Source organism: Cebus imitator, unplaced genomic scaffold (genome assembly GCF_001604975.1).
Source record: "Cebus imitator isolate Cc_AM_T3 unplaced genomic scaffold, Cebus_imitator-1.0 Scaffold297, whole genome shotgun sequence".
NCBI classification, from domain to species: Eukaryota; Metazoa; Chordata; class Mammalia; order Primates; family Cebidae; genus Cebus; species Cebus imitator.
In genome coordinates this window covers 954,202-974,422 of record NW_016107612.1, presented here as the reverse complement: position 1 = coordinate 974,422, position 20,221 = coordinate 954,202, and the positions used below count along the sequence as shown (strand labels likewise).

At 48.8% G+C, this 20,221-nt stretch overlaps 1 protein-coding gene across 2 annotated transcripts in view; it reads right to left on the bottom strand.

The window, feature by feature from the left end:
• Window positions 1-20,221, bottom strand: part of CNGB1 (cyclic nucleotide gated channel subunit beta 1) — a 93,678-nt gene that overhangs the window by 34,508 nt on the left and 38,949 nt on the right. For both annotated transcript variants that reach the window (XM_037729281.1, XM_037729282.1), the window contains 5 exons: window positions 15,965-16,127; window positions 6,890-6,994; window positions 3,880-4,037; window positions 2,589-2,744; window positions 443-651 (listed from right to left, as the gene is read on the bottom strand). In XM_037729281.1, the coding sequence (XP_037585209.1) occupies window positions 443-651; window positions 2,589-2,744; window positions 3,880-4,037; window positions 6,890-6,994; window positions 15,965-16,127 (791 nt within the window). The remainder of the gene's footprint in view (window positions 1-442; window positions 652-2,588; window positions 2,745-3,879; window positions 4,038-6,889; window positions 6,995-15,964; window positions 16,128-20,221) is intronic.

Sequence of the window (20,221 nt, the reverse complement as noted above, 5' to 3'; positions counted from 1 at the left end):
TTTGCAAGATCCCTGGGCAAAGCCGATTGCCAGCAGTTACCTGTGCCGAATGCCCTGCAGGCATCGTTTCAACCAATCCTCATGGCAATGCTAGGAGGTGGAAGCTATTATTATCCCCATTCTACAGATGAGGAAACAGAGTTTCAAAGAGGCAATTCAGCTAGTTATGGTGGAGGTGGGATTCAAATCAGGTGCGTCTTCACTAAGGACCACTCTCTGGACCACTTCTCCACCTATGAGCAATATCTAATGTGTGCAGTTTGAACATATCAAAGGCATGAAAAATAACCAATCATGCTGTTGAGCAAGCGCAGCAGCCGTTCTTGAGATTTCCTTATTCATTGATTTTGTCATCTATGACAGCATCAGGAGTCAGTGCCCTGAAGGCTCTGGCTGGGAGATCTGCCCCTGGTCACCCCACCACCAGCTGCCGGTGACTCACAATGATGTCCCCGCCTCTGACAAACTGCAGGCGTATCTGGAACACAGTGATGTCCAGGAAGTAGATGAGGTCGCATAGGTAATCCGTCAGCAGCCAGAGGTGGATGTTGCCCGGGGTCTGGTAGGGGAAGGCCCAGCGCACAGGAATCAGCCAACAGTTCCAGTTCCAGGCCATCACCACGAAGAACAGCCATAGGATGTACATGAGGTCTGCGGGGAAGACAGGCGGGGATGCTAGAGCATCAGCCAGGCAAGGCTCTTCACCAGTGGGATCAGGCTGGGGGCTTTGTTCTTTCTACATTTCTGCACTTTCCTTCAACTACTACATGTGGCACTTTTGTAAGAGAGAGAGAGAGAGAGAGAGAGAGAGAGAGAGTGTGTGTGTGTGTGTGTGTGTGTGTGTGTGTGTGTGTGTGTGTGTGTGTAAAACTCTCTGCTTTAGGAGCCAGGCACAGTGGCTCATTCCTGTAATCCCAGTGCTTTGGGAGGCCCAGGTGGGAGGATTCCTTAAGTCCAGGAGTTTAAGACCAGCCTGGGCAACATAGCAAGACCATTCTCTACTTAAAAAAAAAAAAAATCTGCTTTAAAAATAAATCACTGGGCCAGGCGCGGTGGCTCAAGCCTGTAATCCCAGCACTTTGGGAGGCCGAGGCGGGTGGATCACGAGGTCAAGAGATCAAGACCATCCTGGTCAACATGGTGAAACCCCGTCTCTACTAAAACTACAAAAAAAATTAGCTGGGCATGGTGGCACGTGCCTGTAGTCTCAGCTACTCAGGAGGCTGAGGCAGGAGAATTGCCTGAACCCATAGGCGGAGGTTGCGGTGAGCCGAGATCGCGCCATTGCACTTCAGCCTGGGTAACAAGAGCGAAACTCCGTCTCAAAAAATAAATAAATAAATAAATCACTGCTTAACTGGCAGTCAGTACTTGAAAAATAAAACATAAAAAGAAATAAATCACTGCTAAGCCCTAATAAATCAGAGTACTCTCAGGAGAGAAAATGCTGTCATTATAAGATAATAGCCAACTAGAAAACCCATTTGCCTTCATTCTTCTTTAATTTTTTCCTAAAATGTATTTCCTGCCTTAGTAAATATAAAATAGTAAATAATGCGTGGAGGATGGAAAGAAAGATAGACAGACAGGTGAATGCACGGATGGATGGATGGATGGATGGGCATTCCAGATCACCTGGTTATTTATGTATTTATTTATTTTTATTTTTGTAGAGATGAGTTCTCATTATGTTGCCCAGGCTGATCTTGAATTCCAGGGCTCAAACAGTTCTTTCACTGTGGCCTCTCTCAGTGCTGGGATGACAGGTGTGAGCCTGCCAGGCTACCAGGTTATTTGAGAAACCCAGTGGACACCAGGGTTAAAGTCCTGGTCCCCCAAATGTGTGACCTTGAGAAAGTTTGTCTCTGGCACCTGTCCTGTCCTCTTCTGCGAAAACACAGGAAAAGGTCAGATAAGAAAGGCAGGAAGACCTCTGTAAACTCTAAAGTGCTATGCACATATGAAGTGGTGTTATTTCTGAAGAATATGGAGTGGGCTTACAGGGAAGCGAGAGTGATTCACTGTGATATTGGAAGAACTCCCGCCCTTTTTCTGCTCAGAGCAGGAGCTCCAGGAAAAAAGCCAGCATGACCAGGGTGAAAAAAGGACTTGGCCAAGAGTCAGGAGTCCTGGGTCTGCACTAACTAGTTGCATTGTTAGCCTGACTGACTTCTCTGCGCCTCAGTTTCCTCATCCGTAAGATGGAGGTGATCTTATGTTTCTCTTCCAGGGACTTTTGTTGTTTTTAAGACAGAGTCTCACTCTGTCACCTAGGTTGAAGCGTGGTAGCACGATCTCAGCTCAGTGCAATCTCCACCTCCTGGGATTGCAGGTGTGCACCATCACACCCAGCTAATTTTTGTGTCTTTAATAGAGATGGGGTTTCGCCATGTTGGCCAGGCTGGGTTTGTTTTCAGAATCAGGCAAGAAAGTGTGGAATGGTTTTGAAAAGTATAAAAGATCATGAACGCAGGTTGTCTGTGACCTCCCATCCCACCTCTCGAATCCCCTGACCTTCTCCCCACCTTGCTCCCACTCTCCTGCCCTCTCGTGTCACACAGTGGGAACACCCATGCCCCAGGACTCACTGGTCAGCGGGTCAATGCTCTGGGGAAACTGGCACTTCTTCCAGGGGCGGCGTTTGAACTTGCAGCAGAGCATGTTGCAATAGTGCTCCTCTTCCACTGGCTTGGCTTCCGCAGGCTTCGTGTCTGGAGCTGGCTCTGGGGCTTTCTTGGCTGGGGCTGTGGGATAACATTGGTGACCATCAGAACCAGCCCTGAGGCCCATATAGAAGATGCAGAGAGAAGGGTCCCAATTGCAGACCCTGGATCCAGAGCTGAGAGGGTGCTGGCACCATTATATAAACTGCTGCAAGCTCTGTGTGCAGAAGCCAAGGCACTTTCCTGGAGTGAACTCCGCAACTCCCTCCTCAACAGCAGCCTGGGTGCCCACCCAGAAACTCTTACCAACTACCAATCTGGAACTGCTTCTCCGAAGCTGCCCCAAACAAGTTTTTTCTGGGCCAGTTGGATGTTTCGGTGTCTGTTTGTGTGTCTGTGCTTAGGCCCCCTTGGTTCCTTCTGATAGAATGGGGGCATTTTGAACCCAGTGTTCCCAGTACCCATAGATGGAAGGCCAAAGGGCCTAACAAAATCAAGGAAGTGTTGCTCCAGGTTTCTGAGAGGCTATCTCAGCTCCTTCATCTCAAAAAACAGAGACCAGATGGTATCACAGCCTCCTTGTGCATCTATGATGATACTTTTGGTTACCCAGGGATTGGCTCTCATAGGTTCAATACAGCTATGTTTTCTAGCTTCAAGACTGTGACATCAGGCTCTGCATGGTCTGCTGTGGGCACTGTGATTTCCAAGATACAGCCTGCCTCGGGAAAGATCTAAAAAAATCTCCTGACAAGAGATCATTTTTCTTATTTCCTCCTGATGCCTTGAAAGAAAAGAAACACTCGAACAGCCTCAATAAGAACTTTCAAGGCACTGAGGTCTCTGAAACATAAGACTGCCTAGTTCCAGAGTAGGCTGTGCACACAATCTGAGTGTAAGACTATAAGATACATTTTGGGGTGGCACCACCTTTTCTACCAGTAGGAAAGGGACAGAAGTGTCAGTGAAGGCACCTGTCCCATAGGAGAGAGGGCTGAGTGCAACTGGATTGTTGGTCAGAACTTTGATCTTCTTCCCACTCTTGGGTACATATCTCAACCTGTTCATATGGACCCCAAATCCAGAGACTGGGGATCTGGGCTTCTCTCATGGACCTCAACCATTTCCTTGGGGCACCCTCACTGTGAGTTGACAGGGGACTTTGGAGGCCCCACCCCATCCTGGCCAGATAGGCCCCCTCCAGCTCCAGACTCACAGGGCTTGGGGCTCTCCTCATCAGAGGTAACGTCAGGGTCGATGAGTTTCTCCTTCACCTTCTCTGTCCGCTCCTTGAAGAGCTTCACCAGCTCCTGGAGCCGGTCGTTGATGATGGCGCTACTCGTGCTGGCCGTGGAGACCGCACGGTCCTGGCTGCTGTGGGAACACCACCCAAAGCTGAGCAGGCTGAGCTGGGAGGGACCCCTGAGCCCCTAGGCCAGAGCTGTGCAGCGTCTGTGTCCCACCTTCTGACAGAGGCTGAAGGAGGTGAGTCCTGCCCCCATCTCCTGACATCAGAAATCATAGGCCTACTGTAATCTCCTAGGAGGAAATTCAGTCCAAGAATAATGCCCAGGTGTTCTGGCCCAGCTTTTAGAAAATGTACCACATAGGTTGATTCAGATAGGCAGTTCTGAAAAAAGCATGATTCTACTTGTAATTTAGCAGGAAACTCTTAGAACTCAGTTTAGAGTTCAGCAAAATTGGGCGTTTGTCCCAGTGCGGGGTTCATGTGAGATACGTGTCCAAGAGCAGAACACAGAGAAAGCAGGCCTACTTTTTTAGGCTTAGGAAACTGCTGGTGGGAAAAGCAGTGCAGATACATTCTATATTCCTTTAGCTTACAGGAATTAAAGTTTCTGCACTGTCAGCGAGAGAGAGAGAGAGAGAGAAACAGAGAGTCAGAGAATGAATGAGCCTGCCTAGCATTCAACTCAGCGTGGGCGTGTGCCCTGGGTGCACAGAGGCAGGCCTGTGAATGTGCTTTCTTTCCTCTGAGTGGCCTCACTAAGATCATCTTGCTGAGCTGAATATCTTTTTTAACTTTTTTTTTTTTTCATATATTAAGACACAGGAACTGCAGTCAACTACTCTTTTTGAGCTCAACTGAGGAAGCCAGGCTGAGTTTCACTCTTGTTACCCAGGCTGAAGTGCAGCCGCACGATCTCAGCTCATTCAACCTTCGCCTCCTGGGTTCAAGCAATTCTCCTGCCTCAATCTCCCGAGTAGCTGGAATTACAGGCGTGTACCACCACGCCCGGCTAAGTTTTGTATTTTTAGTAGAGATAGGGTTTCGTCATGTTGGCCAGGCTGGTCTCGAACTCCTGACCTAAGGCAATCCACCAGCCTTGGCCTTCCAAAGTGCTGGGATTACAGGTGTGAGCCACCATGCCCGGCCAAGTGTGGGGCTTCTAATGAGAGCTGGCATACAGGTGTGGCAGGGACTTGAGCTGCCCCCCCACACATTCTCTCCCGTGGCGCACACTCACTGGGATGTAGCCACCCAGCCAGGGATCACGTGCCAGGCTCTCGCTATTGAATGTGAGCTCTCAGACAAAATACATGCAACTGGAGCCTCCTGGCTGAAGACAGGCCTGGAGTTCTCCCTTTCTGGTGGCGACCAGTGGAATCTGGGAAGCCACATGGAGAAAGTGGCAGACCGCTGTCATCTGGGTCCCTAAATGATTGCATGGAGCAGAGCCATCGGTTGACCTGACTCATGCAACTAGTGAGACAATGATGGCGTATGACACATCGTGTTCCTTTGGGGTCAAAGCCACTGAGCCTTTGGGGTCCATTTGTTACAGCAGCCTACCTGCCTAGCCAATACATGGGTCTTCAAGTTGACCTCCTTGAGTCTTCAAGGATAGGTTTTATCATTATACCTCATTTCTGCCTTCATTTCTCATATTAAACCCTACCCCTACTCCTGCCCTACCTCATAAAATGTGAGTCCACTGAGTGCTATGGTGGGCAACCGGACTGAGGGTGAGGTCGGGGCTTCTTCTTGCTTCCTTATCTTTCCTAACTTTCCACAGTTCTGTTAAGCATAAACTGCATAAGATTGTGGATAGAAAAAGAAAGACTGGAAGGAGGAAGGAATGCCTACTCCTGGCTCATCCAGGAGTCACAGCCAAGGGCTGTGATGGGGACTCCAGGCATAGCCCAGGGCTGGGGCACTCACCACCCCACCAGGGCTTCTCAAATCCTTCGGGAAGATACCTCTCATTGGCCCAGCCCTGGGGACAGTTTGATCTCAGAGACCCAGGTCCCAATGCCACCACAGTGGTTTTTTCCTTTTTTTTTTTTTTTTTTTTTTTTTGCATCTATTTGATTCTTCTCTCTTTTCTTCTTTATTAGTCTAGCTAGTTGTCTATCTATTTTGTTAATCTTTTTTAAGATGGAGCTCTTGTCGCCCAGGCTAGAGTACAAAGGTGCGATCTCAGCTTACTTCAACCTCCGCCTCCCAGGTTCAAGCGATTCTCCTGTCTCAGCTTCCTGAGAAGCAGGGATTACAGGCATGCGCCACTATGCCCAGCTAATTTTTGTATTTTTAGTAGAGACGGGGTTTCACCATATTGGTCAGGCTAGTCTTGAACTCCTGACATCAGGTGATCCGCCCGCCTCAGCCTCCCAAAGTGCTGGGATTACAGGCATGAGCCACTGTGCCTGGCGTCATCATAGTGGTTTGTAAACATTGTCCTGCAGGCCAGCTGCACCACATGCCCTGGGGAGTGTGGGAAATATGGACTCCCCAGGCCACTGTCTGTGGTTCTGATCCAGTGGAGCTAGGTAAGGCCAGGGAATCTTTTTTTTTTTTTTTTTTTTTTTTTCCCCACAAACTCCCCAGGGCAGAACCCACTGGAGATCCTGGTGGTCCTCTCTGTCCCCACTGACCTTTCAGGGGTTCAGTGGCAGGAGCCTTGCTGGTGGCTCCCCTCAGCCTCTCCTTCACAATGGGACCTCTGCCTAGTGATCCCTCCCTCTCTGAGTGCTGCTGGCTGTGGACACAGCTAGGCCCAGATATTGGGCCCACTGGATGTTACAGGACTCCTGGGTCAGCCAGAAGCAGGCTGGGAAGGAGGCTGGTCCTGACTTACTGCTCAGAAGTCACTGGCAAAGTCTGCCTTGTGGTGGAAGGTTCTAAAAGCATCAACACTAGCACCGCCCCCTATATCCCCCACCCCCGCCCAGTCTTTCAGCTTTCTGAGACCCCAGAGGGGTCTCACTCAGTGTCCTTCGTGGTGGTGGGGTCCAACCAGGCAACCACTGGGGACTCAGCTGGAGACAATGCCTTGAGCTCTTCGTCATCATCCTCAGAGGGCAGCTTCTTCCTGTAAAGACACAGATGTGGAGGGGGACTTCAGCAAGGACAGAGGGCCCAGGGAGAAGTGCCATGACTCTGACCCCTAAAGATCACATAGAACCAACTCCTAGATAGACGATGGGGGCAGAGCATGAAGCTCTAGGTCCTTGTTTGCCTGGAGGGAGGGAAAAGGCAGAGGAGAGGGTCATAGTCACTCTCCAGACCTCAGTCTTCCCATCTGTTAAATGGCTTGGCAGAAAGGTAACAGCACTGACTTGGTGTTGCACCCCAGTCCTGGCTCTTACCAGTGTGTGACCTCAGCAAATTGCTAAAACACTCTGAGTTACCTTAGTTTCCCTCTCTGTAAAATGGGACTAAATCTACCCAAGTAAATGAGAGACTTATCACTTAGTTCTCAGCTGAAACTTCCTTCCCCTCTCCGGCTCTGGGTCTAAAGTCACCCACGTCATTCCCCTCCACTCTATCAGACCACCTTTTCAGCTATCAGAGAAGCCATGGGTCCAGTCTTCAGCTCACAGTGCGACCTTGGGCAAGTCCCATTCCCTCCTGAGCTCCGGTCTCCCTATCTGAAGAACGAGGACTAAATTGTCCTGGGGTCCTCCATCAGTCAGGAAGTCCAAGTCTGCCACGGAGTGCTGCATTTTGGAGCCATTAGTGTCTTGACTGATGATGTCTAGGTCTGAAATCCACCTGAATTTCAGATGCAAGAAGGTTCTCACCCAACCCACCCCTGGCCTGACGTCGGCAGGTTGGAGCCTGGGCATCTGACTTGGTAGAAGAGGTGCCTTTGACTCTATTTTACCTTGGCATCTTAGGGTTAACTCTGCATTCTCCCACCCTCTGTCCCAAAAGTGAGAATGAATTGCTTTACTGGGGAATTCGAAAGCCTGGGAAAGAAGAAAAAAGACCAAGAGAGAGAAATTCCTTAATACCACCAAGAAAGCAAGCTCTAGTTTTAGAGAAAGAATCCTGTTTAAGACAGAGTCAAACTAGCTGATGTAGAAACACAAAGGCTGTGTCTGGAGGACCCCGCCAGCCAATATCTACCAATAGGAAGAACATTTTATATGTCCATGAATTAAGTCCTGGTGGAGAAGAATGGTCATTCTTTTAATTTTTTAATTTTTTATTTTTATTTATTTATTTATTTATTTATTTTGAGGCAAAGTCTCTCTCTGTCCCCCAGGCTGGAGTGCAGTGGCACGATCTCGGCTCACTGCGACCTCCGCCTCCCGGGGTTCAAGCAATTCTCCTGCCTCAGCCTCCAGAGAAGTTAGGACTATAGGCACGTGGCACCATGCCCACCTAATTTTTTGTATTTTTAGTAGAGATAGGGTTTCACCATGTTAACCAGGATGATCTTGATCTCCTGACCTCATGATCCGCCCGCCTCGGCCTCCCAAAGTGCTGAGATTACAGGCGTGAGCCACCGCGCCCAACCAGAATGGTCATACTTAATGACTTCCATTAGCATTTAAAACATAGAAGGCTGAGTGTTAGCACATGAAACCTAGAGTCTGGGGACACGGGTATGCATGTCAGCACATGAAAGCTTATGTGTTAGCTCGCAGGATGAGCATCAGATCAGTCAAGAACATGGAGCTGAGAGTTTGGGACCTGATCTGCTTTGGCTCTGCGGCCCCACCAAATCTCACGTGGAATTGCAACCCCCAGTGTTGGAGGTGGGATGTGGTGGGAGGTGACGGGATCATGGGGGCGGAGTTCTCATGAATGGTTTAGCACCAGCCCCACTTAACGCTGTATAGTGAGTGAATTCTGATTGTTTAAAAGTATGTGGCAACTCCCCGCCCCCAGTCCTGCTGCTGCCATCTGAGAACCTGTTCCTTTTGCCTCCACCATGAGTATAAGCTCCCGGAGGCCTCCCCAGAAGTAGATACTGCCATGCTGCCTATACAGTCTGTGGAACAACAAGCCAATTAAACCTCTTTTTTTTTTTTTTTTTTTTGAGACAGAGTTTTACTCTGTCGCACAGGCTGGAGTGTGCAGCGGCGTGATCTCGGCTCACTGCAACCTCCGCCTCCCAGGATCAAGTGATTCTCATGCCTCAGCCTCCCGAGTAGCTGGGATTACAGGCACATGCCACCATGTGCAGCTAATTTTTTGTGTGCATTTTTAATAGAGATGGGGTTTCACCATGTTAACCATGCTAGTCTCGAACTCCCGACCTCGGATGATCCACCCGCCTTGGCCTTCTAAAGTGCTAGGATAACAGGCATGAGCCACCATGCGCGGTCTCTGTCTTTTCTTTAGAAACTACCCGGTCTCAGGTGTTCTTTACAACAATGTAAGAATAGACTAATAAAGGAATTTAACCTGAGTTTTATCAAAAATAGGCATAACATGGTAATACACACAGCTGAATCAGCAGGAGAAGGCTGGCTGTGGGGACGTGAAAATAAAATGCAAGTTGGGAGTGGTAGGACTAGAAAATGGTTAGAGGCTGGGCCCCTGCTGTGAAGGTCAGGCTACAATCGCTAAACTCAATAAGGCTATCTTCAGCCTTGGTGAGCACAGGGCAGTCTTGCTGTGGTCTTCAGCTGACACTGTGAAAGCAAAATGGTACAGCTGACTTCCAGAAAATAGGTCCTGGGACTTTGGTTTCCCAAGGGAAGTTCATGATAACTTTTTTTTTTTTTTTTTTTTTTTTTTTGAGATGGAGTCTCGCTCTGTCACCCAGGCTGGAGTGCAGTGGTGCAAGCTCAGCTCACTGCAACCTCCACTTCCCAGGTTCAAACAATTCTCCTGCCTCAGCCTCTTCAGTAGTTGGGATTACAGGCACGTGCCACCATGCCCAGCTAATTTTTGTATTTTTAGTAGAGATAGAGTTTCACCATGTTGGCCAGGCTGGTGTTGAACATCTGACCTCAGGCGATCCACTTGCCTCAGCTTCCCAAAGTGCTGGGATTACAGGCATGAGCCACCATGCCAGGCCATGATTACTTTTTACCAGGGCCCTTACTTCTGTGAGGTTTAATCAGAAATGGAATCCATAGGCAGGGAGCTTTACCTTGGGACCAAGCCTGACAAGGATCTTCAGTAATTACTCTGCAATTCCCAACAGAAGCTGAAAGCTCCAGCCAGTCCCCACATTCCCCACTTTCCCCAGCTGGAGAGTCAGAGGAGGAGCCTCCCTCAGGTTTCTTCTCTAAGAGCACATCCCAGGGCCAAGCCCCGAGCTGCCCAAACCTGCTGACGTCAGCACATCTTCCTAAGATGCTTACATCAGCAGAGGTTCCTACTCCAGCCCCTGAGGGCCAGTCACAGAGCTAGCAAGAGGATGCTGGGAGCGGGGGTTACTGAGGCCATCACTGTGCAGCTGCAACACTCTGCTGGGACCCAAACCCGAGTCTGCCAGTGTTCCAGCCAATGCTCTTCCCTAGCCTCACCACCATGACTCCGGATTCTATCACTAGGGTTTCCAGGGGGATACAGAAGGAGGGATGTGTGGCATCCACATTGATTCTAGAAGGTTCTGAAATGATCCTGTTGCCTTCTGCCAACTCGCCTAGAATGGCAAAACTCATGGATTCACTTTTTTGCACTCTAAGTAACAAGAACAGCCACACACAAGAAGACTAGGGCCAAAAATCTCATTGCTGGGACCCAGCCCAGGGCACTCTTCTGAGACTAGAAAGTGCACACTGCCGTGGGGCACTGTGGCTCATGCCTATAATCCCAGCACTTTGGGAGGCTGATCACTTGAGGTCAGGAGTTTGAGACCAGCCTGGCCAACATGGTAAAACCCCATCTCTACTAAAAATACAAAAATTAGTCAGGCGTGGTGGCGGGTACCTGTAATCCCAGCTACTTGGGAGGCTGAGGCAGGAGAATCGCTGCAATCAGGGAGGCAGAGGTTGCGGTGAGCCGAGACCACACCATTGCACTCCAGTCTGGGCAACAAGAGCAAAACTCTGTCTCAAAAAAACAAAAAACAACAACAACAACAAAAACACGAAAGTGCAAGCTGCCCCAAAGAAGCCAGAGTGAGGACCTAAGCTGGCAGCTCCCGGTCCCCCAGCAGCGCCTGTGCCTGCCCTGGGCTGAATGCCGCAGGGTGCAGTAGCTCGTCAAATTCTCACAATTCTGGTAACCAAGAGGCGTTTCTGTCCTCGTCTTACACAGGGAAAACGGAGGCCTAGGGAGGTTAAATGACGCATGTTAAGAGCCACATCTTACAGCAGTGCTCTGAGATTCACTCCAAGCCATGGCCTTAAGCTGCAAGGAGGGCCTTGCCTAAGCTAATCTACGGCTTTGGGGTTCTTGTCAGTTGCTCCCAATGTTCACTCTGTCCCTGCTCACAGTCAGCCCCACCAGCCTCGGCCTCTACAGAGAGGCAGGCCTCAGAACTCTCCCCTCTCAGGGCTGGGCTCGGGCAGAAGTTTCCTGCCCATTTCTCATAGTTACATCCAACCTGGCACTGTTTGTTTATCTGGTTACTTGTTCACTGTCTATCTCAGCCCCTCTAGAACGTCAGCCCCATGAGGGCAGGCCCCTGACAGGCTTCTCCCTCATGCATCCCCAGGGATGAGCCCGGCACATACAGATGTTCAGTTCATGCTTGTGAATGCATGAATGACAGGGACAAGAGGAGCCTCACAGGCCCAGCTCACAAGCAGAACGCCAGAGGCTTGGATTCCAGCCCCACATGATCTTGGTCCTCTCCCTCTCCTAAATATGCCACCCCCTGCCCAGCCCAGCCTGCACCATTTCCCTGACCATATAAAGGAAACAGGGGTAAATAGACCAGATGTCTATGACTGGAGCCATTTCTGGATCACTTAATGGGCTTTATACATAATTCCGTGAATTAAACTGATGAAGTTTTGAGCTGTACTCTGTGGCTCAGTGAAACTCTATGTCTTTTCTCTATGTTAAGACCTTACCGCCCTCAGTTTGCTATACCCAGCCATCTCCATTCTGACAGGCTTCTGACCTCAGCTGAGCAATTACTCATTAGCTCATGGGTGAGAGCAAAAATTAATTAAGAAGAGAGAATCATCTCTCCATCCAGCCAGTGCAGAAGCAGCACTGACAGCCTCCCTTAGCTTAAAAAGCACTGTCCCGCCCTTGGCAGCCTGCCTGCAGCTGTACGCAGAACCTTCTCCCAGGGACCTGGCTCCAGTTGTCCAAAAGCAGCTCTAACCACTCAGCAATAAATTTATCTGAAGAGGTGTAGAAATGTGCACCACCTTGACCAGGAGTGTCACTTCTGAGAAGGGAGCCCAAGGGCAGAGAGGAGAAGACCAAACACGTGATCATGGCACCATTATGGATAGGGCTCAACAAGAGAGGATTTGTTAAGTTCATTCCGGCACGTGGAGCTGGAGGAATGCCCAACAGCCCTCATAAGTGAGCATTCAGGAGACAGCCCAGCAACATGGAAAAGGGTGCATGGAATGAGACAGCACTGTAAACTGGATCCCTCCTCCAATTAAAACCACACAAGACCATGAGCCTAACCCAGGCATAGAGAAGGCAGAGCAGTAAAAACACCATCTAGGGTGGTGGGTTGTAGATGATTATCTTTCTAATGTTCTATGGTATTTCCATTACATTATCTTTTTTACTCTCTCTCTCTCGAGATGGAGTCTCACTCTGTCACCCAGGCTGGAGTGCAATGGCGTGATCTTGGCTCACTGCAACTGCCACATCCCAGCTTCAAGTGACTTTCCTGCCTCAGCCTCCTGAGTAGCTGGGGCTACAGGTGCACACCACTATGCCCAGGTAATTTTTATATTTTTTAGTAGAGAGGAGGTTTTGCCATGTTGACCAGGCTGGTCTCAAACTCCTGACCTCAGGTGATCCATCTTCCTTGGCCTCCCAAAGTGCTGGGATTACAGGCATGAGCCACTGTGCCCAGCCCACATTATATTATCTAATAATACAGTGGGTGGATGGCACTGAAAGCACAGGTAACAAAAGCAAAAACTGGACAAGTGGAATTATCTCCATCTAAAAAGCTTCTGTGTAGAAGGAAACAGTGGAGTGAAAAAGAAGCCTAGAGAATGGGAGAAAATCTTTGAAAATTATATATTTGATAAAAAATAAGAAGCTCCTACACCTCAATATCAAAACAAACATACATTAATAACAAAAAAATAGGCAAAGAACTCAAATAGACATTTCTCCAAAGACATGCAAATGGCTGGCAGGCATACGAAAAGCTGCTTGACATCACTAATCATTGGTGTATTAGTCCATTTTGACATTGCTATAAAGGACTGCCTGAGACTAGGTAGTCTATAAAGGAAAGAGGTTTCAGTGACTCACAGTTCCACATGGCTGGGGAGGCCTCAGGAAACTTATGATCATGGCAGAAGGCAAAGGGGAAGCAAGGCACAGCTTATATGGCAGCAGGAGAGAGAGGGAGAAAGAGAGAGAGAGAGAAGGGAAGTGCCACGCTTTTTNTTTTTTGAGACAGTCTCGCTCTGTCGCCAGGCACCAGGCTGGAGTACAGTGGAGCAATCTCGGCTCACTGCAACCTCCACCTCCCGGGTTCAAGCAATTCTCCTGCCTCAGCCTCCCAAGGAGCTGGGGCTACAGGCACACACCACCATGCCCAGCTAATTTTTGTATTTTTTAGTACAGACGGGCTTTCACCATGTTGGCCAGGATGGTTTCGATTTCCTGACCTCGTGATCTGCCCGCCTTGGCCTCCCAAAGTGCTGGGATTACATGCATGAGCTACTGCACCTGGCCAGTGCCACACTTTTAAACCATCCGACCTCATGAGAACTTACTCACTACCATGAGAACAGCATGGGGAAAACCACCCCCATGATCCATTCATCTTCCACCAGGTCCCTCCCTTGACACATGGGGAGTACAATTTGAGAGAAGATTTGGCCGGGGATATAGAGCCAAACCATATAATCAGGGACATGCAAATCAAAACCACAGTGAGATACCATCTCACACCTATTAAGATACCCATGATCCAAAAAAAACCCCAGAAAATAACAAGCATTGATGAATATGCAGAGAAATAGGAAAAAGGGTATAGTCACTGTGGAAAACAGCATGATGGTTTCTCAAAATATTATAAATAGGACTGCCATATGATCCTGCAATCCCTCTTCTGGGTGTTTATCCAAAACAACCAAAATCGGGATCTCAAGGAGATATTTGCACTCCCATGTTCATTGTAACACTTATTCACAATGGCCAAGAGATAGAAACAATAGAAATGTCCACCAACAGATAAATTGATAAAGAAAATGCAGGGTGGGTGTGGCAGCTTACACCTATAATTCCAGCACTTTGGGAGGCTGAGGCAGGTGGATTGCTTGAGCTCAGGAGTTTGAAACCAGCCTTGGGCGACATACTGAGACCCCATCTCTACAAAAAATAAAAAATTAGCTGGGTGTGGTGGCATGTGCCTATAGTCGAAGCTATTTAAGAGGCTGAGAAGGGAGAATTGCTTGAGCCCAGGAGGTCGAGAATGCAGTGGGAAAGAAAGAGAGAGAGAGAAAGGAAAGAAAGAAAGAAAGAAAGAAAGAAAGAAAGAAAGAAAGAAAGAAAGAAAGAAAGAAAGAAAGAAAGAAAGAAAGAAAGAAAGAAGGAAAGAGAGAGAGAGAGAGAGGGAGGAAGGGAGGGAGGGAAGGAAAGAAGGAAGGAGAGAGAGAGGGAGAGAAAGGAAGGAAGGAAGGAAGGATGGTGAGAGAAAAGAAAAGAAAGAAAAAAGAGAGGAAGGAAGGAGGGGGGATGAGGGAGGGAGGAGGGAAAGATAAAAAGGAGGGAGGGGGAGGGGGAGGGAGAGGGAGAGGGGAAGAGGGAGTGAAGGAGAGGTTGGTCCCCAGGCTCCACTTGAGGTATATCAAGTGTATATCAAATGTGGTATATCCATACAATGGGATATTACTCAGCTTTAAAAAAGAAGAAAATCTTGTCAAGTGCTACAATGTGGACAAATCTTAAGGACATTGTGTCAAGAGAAATAAGGCAGTCCCGAAAAGATAAATACTGCATGATTCCACATATATGAGACAAGTAAAGTAGTCAAACTCACAGAAACAGAAAGCAGAATGAAAAAGTAGAATGGTGGCTTCCAGGGGCTGGGGTGGGGTGAAGGGAAGAATGGGGACTTGCTGTTCAATGGGTGTAGAGTTTCAATCATACAAGATGAAAAGTTCTAGAGATCTGCTGTAAAATAATGTGCATATAGGTAAAAATACCATACTGTACACTTAAAATTTAAGAGGGTTTTTTAAAAAAGTACTTGGTGAGTTATAATCATATGTAAGTTTTAATAAATAGCATCCTGTCAAAAATGAAATAAAATGAGGTAGAAATTAATTCTGTAATATTTATTATATATTAGTATATAAATTATTTACTTTAAAAAGTTTTAATTTTTTTTTTATTTTTTGAGATGGAGTCTTGCTCTGTTGCCCAGGGTAGAGTACAATGGCACAATCTCAGCTCACTACAACTTCTGTGTCCCAGGCTCAAGCAATTCTCATGCCTCGGCCTCCCAAGTAGCTGGGATTACAGGTGAGGGCCACTATGCCTAGCTAATTTTTTTGTATTTTTAGGAGACACAGGGTTTCACTATGTTGGCCAGGCTGGTCTTGAACTCCTGGCCAACAGGCTGTGGCTTCTGTGGCTTTGTGGCTTCTTTCAAACGATCCACCTGCCTCAGCCTCCCAAAGTGCTAGGATTACAGGCATGAGCCACTGTGCCCGGCTATTACTATATTATTTATTATATTATTTCTTCTAATTTATAGCTGAGGGCATTTGGGACAGGGCCTCCCATGAGAGCTTTTAGAAGAGCCCTAAGCCAGGAGTTAGGAGAACCAGGAAGGGGTGTCAGAGTCCCACTTCTGACACCAACTCGCTGTGTGATTTTAGGCCAGCTGCTTCTCCCTCTGGCCTCATTCTCTTCATCTGCCAAATGAACAGGTGACACAGTGCTGAGAAAAGCCCAAGAGAAGCATAAAAGCATAAAAGCTAACCTGTGTGTTCCCGAGGCTGAGTTTGGGACAGTGAGGGTGTCAGATTTGGCAGGAGATGGTGGCGGCAACACGGGTGAGGGTGGATTCTCTTCCACCATGAGGGGGTGCCCATCAGCATCGATATCTTCCACCTGCACTTCCGGATGCTCTTTCGTGGCAGGCACTGGGGGAGAAGGAGAGAAGAGAGTCAGAAAGAGACAAAAGGCAGGTCCCGGGAGCCTGGCTGTATTCTTGAAGGAAACCACAGAAAGCATGTTTGGAGGGGGCTCTGGTAGCTTCACTTCCCAATGGGGCGCACAGAAAAGCTCTATGCAGGGGGTTCAAAAATGCAGTGCCCAGAGTTCTCTGAGGGTCATCACCACCCCAGCCACCAGCCCAGGAGCCACATAAGAAGCCACAAAGCCACAGGAACTCCAGCTCTCCTAGCTCTCCAAGCCCAGCTTGTTTTTCCCTGCACTTGAGCAAGCTCTAAGGAGCTGAGGCAGTGACAGCACCCAGAGAGGGCACGGAAAGCCTAGGGAGCCAGAGTCCTGGCGCCTGGCCTAGCACAGCCTGAATCAGCTGCTTCCCCTGTCTGAGCCTCAGTTTCCCTACCCTAAGGTAGGCTGACCATGCCTTCCCAGGCCTGTAGGGAGGAGTCAGAAGGCACAAGTCCTCACATTAAAAACATATATTTTATTTATTTGTTTATTTTTGAGAGGGGGAGTCTCACTCTATCACCCAGGTTAGAGTGCAGTGGCACAATCACAGCTCACTGTAATCTCTGCCTCCCAGGCTCAGCTGATCCTCCCAGCAGCCTCCTGAGTAGCTGGGACCACAGACACACACCACCATGCTTGGCTAGTTTTTGTACTTTTGTAGCGACAGGGTCTCACCATGTTGCCCAGGCTGGGGACGAACTCCTGAGCTCAGGTGATCCTCCTACCTTGGCCTCCCAAAGTGCTGGGATTACAGGGGTGAGCCCCTGGGCCCGGCCAGCCTCACATCCTTGAAGAGCATCAAATGGAGACATTTGGAGGGTCCCGCCAATCAAAGGTAACACACCGTGTAGCATGTGGTACTCCCTATTTGGCTACACACTTGGGCATGTCCTTGTTCTTGTACGAGCCAAGAGCCCCCAAATTCATCTGCTAGCCTGACTCTGGACCTGAGAGGCCTAGTACTATGTCCCACATTCCTGAGAATCGGGTCCTTTCCAGGGAGCCTGGGCGCAGCCATGCCTTGGGCTCCATCACCCACCTCAGGGGCTGCAGGGACAGTTTTGCCCCAAGTCCAAACTCAGAGGGTACTGAGGGGCTGGAATGGTGTTCCTCCTTCCCCTTCCAACAGCAATGGAGCACAGGTCTGGGCACCAGCAAGGCAGGCAGGGATACACCCCCAAAAAGGGAGAAGTGGGGGGATTTTGAAATAATTATATATGTGTTTTTTCCTTTCTTTCTTTCTTTCTTTTTTTTTTTTTTTTTTTTAATTGAGACAGAGTCTTGCTCTGTCGCCCAGGCTGGAGTGCAGTGGCGTGATCGCAGCTCACTGCAACCCCTGCCCCCTGGATTCAAGCCATTCTCCTGCCTCAGCCTCCTGAGTAGCTGGGATTACAGGCCCCTGCCACCACGCCCAGCTAATTTTTGTATTTTTAGTAGAGATGGGGGTTTCACCATGTTGGCCAGGCTGGTCTCAAACTCCTGACCTCAGGTGATCTGCCTGCCTCGGCCTCCCAAAGTGCTGGGATTACAGGCATGAGCCACCGCACCTGGCTAATATGTGCTTTTTGTCAAATGGCCTTTATGAGAAAATCCAGCACTGTGTTAAATTGCTTACACTTACTCTATAGTTTGATGGAGCAAACCTAAATCCTCTGGAGAAGAGGATGAACAGGAATGGAGAAGTTGGTAAAAATGTAAGCGGGGCCAGGCACAGTTGCTCAAGCCTGTAATCCTAACAGTCTGGAAAGCTGAGATGGAAGGATCCCTTAAGTTCGAGAGCAGCCTCAGCAACCCAGCAAAACCCCACCTCTACAAAAAATATAAAAATTAGCTGGTCATGGTGTTCCAGCTACTTGGGAGGCTGAGGTTGGAGGACAGCTTGAACCTGGGAGGTCAAGGCTGCAGTGAGTCAAGATCATGCCCACACACTCCAGCCTCAGCGACAGAGCGAGATCCTGTCTCAAAAAATAATAAAAAATAAAATAAAATGGAAGTAATGTTCTTACTACAGCTTCTCATTGCCTTGTCTGTAGCACCTAGAATCATCATGTGCTCCAGCACAGCTGGGTCAGCCCACCGTTTCAATGTGTCCCTGGGAACATTTCCCCAAGTGTGGGGCTCCCAGGGACCGGGGAGGACACAAGATGATCTTAGACGGCACAGACAAGGCAAAAGATAAACTAGAATAAGAATGTTAACTCCCGCTGGGCGCGGTGGCTCATGCCTGTACTTCCAGCACTTTGGGAGGCTGAGGCAGGAGGATCATCTGAGGTCAGGAGTTTGAGGCCAGCCTGGCCAACATGGCAAAACCCCATCTCTACTAAAAATACAAACATTCCCCAGGTGTGGTGGCATATGCCTGTAATCCCAGCTACTTGGGAGGCTTAGGCAGGAGAATCACTTGAACTTGGGAAGCGGAGGTTGCAGTGAGCCAAGATCGCACCATTGCACTCCAGCCTGGGCAACAGAGGTCGAGACTCCATCTCATTAAAAAAAAAAAAAAAAAAAAATTTACCCCCCTTTTAGTGAATACCCAGAGAGGAAGTCTCAGGTTGGTGCCACTGTGGTCTTAGTGCCTCTGACACAGCCTAAAACCATTTGCAGCTAAGAGAGCAGGCCCCAGCTGCAAGCCTTCAGCAGGCCCGTCCATCTCATTAGAAAACAGCAACACCATTTTGTTTTCAGTGTTATTTGAGGTTATTTTTATTTATGCCTCTGTTTATGGCAAGCAATGCTGGTTTTCCATTTGAATAGTAATAAGAAGTTTTCCTACTTAAATATACTTAATTAAATAAAAAAGAGAATCCACTGAAAGAAAAATAGTAAGCAAATAAAAATAGAATTGGGGCCAGGCGCGGTGGCTCACGCCTATAATCCCAGCACTTTGGGAGGCCGAGGTGGGTGAATCAGCCGAGGTGAGGAGTTCAAGACCAGCCTGGCCAACATGATGAAACCCTGTCTCAACTAAAAATACAAAGATTAGCCAGCAAGGAGGCGCACGCCTGAGCTCCCATCTACTTGGGAGGTAGAGGTTACAGTGAGCCCAGATGGCGCCACTGCACTCCAGCCTAAGCAACAGAGCAAGCCTCCATCTCAAAAAAAAAGAAACAAAAAAACACAGATTTAGCAGTAATCAGGAAGTGGCCTGTGGAGGTGGGAGCTGGGGGACGCTTTGGGGTCATTTTGTTTCCTTTTTCTTTTTCTTTCTGTCTTTTTCTTTTTCTTTTTTAGCAATTCAGCATCCTCAATGACAGGGGTGGGCTGCTTTGGAGTAGTAGATTCAAGGCTTGCCCACCAGAAGGTGGAGGCCGGGGTGGCACAGCTTACTGTTGGATGACCTGCGTGCCACCTCACCTCCTCCCTGTGCCCACCAGGGAGAGGAGAGAAGGACAACAGTGGATGTCTTCCCGTGAAATGCTCTGTCCTGCCGGCCTGGACTGATCTCAGAGGCAGCCCTGCACCATGTCAGCCACAAATAAACAAGCCAATCAAAAGGGAAAGCGGGCATGTCTGGCTCGGGTAGTGACAGGGGTTAGTCCAGGGTGCCAGGATGTCCCCGAGCTCTTTGTCATCAGGCAGTGAGTGGTGGCAGCCCAAAGGCCACTATGGGGACTTTGCCACAATCAATGGATCCAGACAGCCCTTCCTCCACCCTCGCCTCTGAGGATGCCTGCCTGCACCTAGAGCTTCTTTCCTGAAATGGAATTTGCTGAGCAGCAAACTCTCAAGGTCAGTGGGTTCTATCTGCAATTGGTGCCCACATTACTCTTTTATTCCATTTCCCTCCTTTCACTGCCCTCCACCCCAACCCCAGACTCCCTGTCCAAGCCTTTTGGCCTGGAGATCTGACAAAGTGACTTGTTGAAACTAAGGTGTGTGGCCGGGCGCGGTGGCTCAAGCCTGTAATCCCAGCACTTTGGGAGGCCGAGGCGGGTGAATCACGAGGTCAAGAGATCGAGACCATCCTGGTCAACATGGTGAAACCCCATCTCTACTAAAAATACAAAAAATTAGCTGGGCATGGTGGCGCGTGCCTGTAATCCCAGCTACTCAGGAG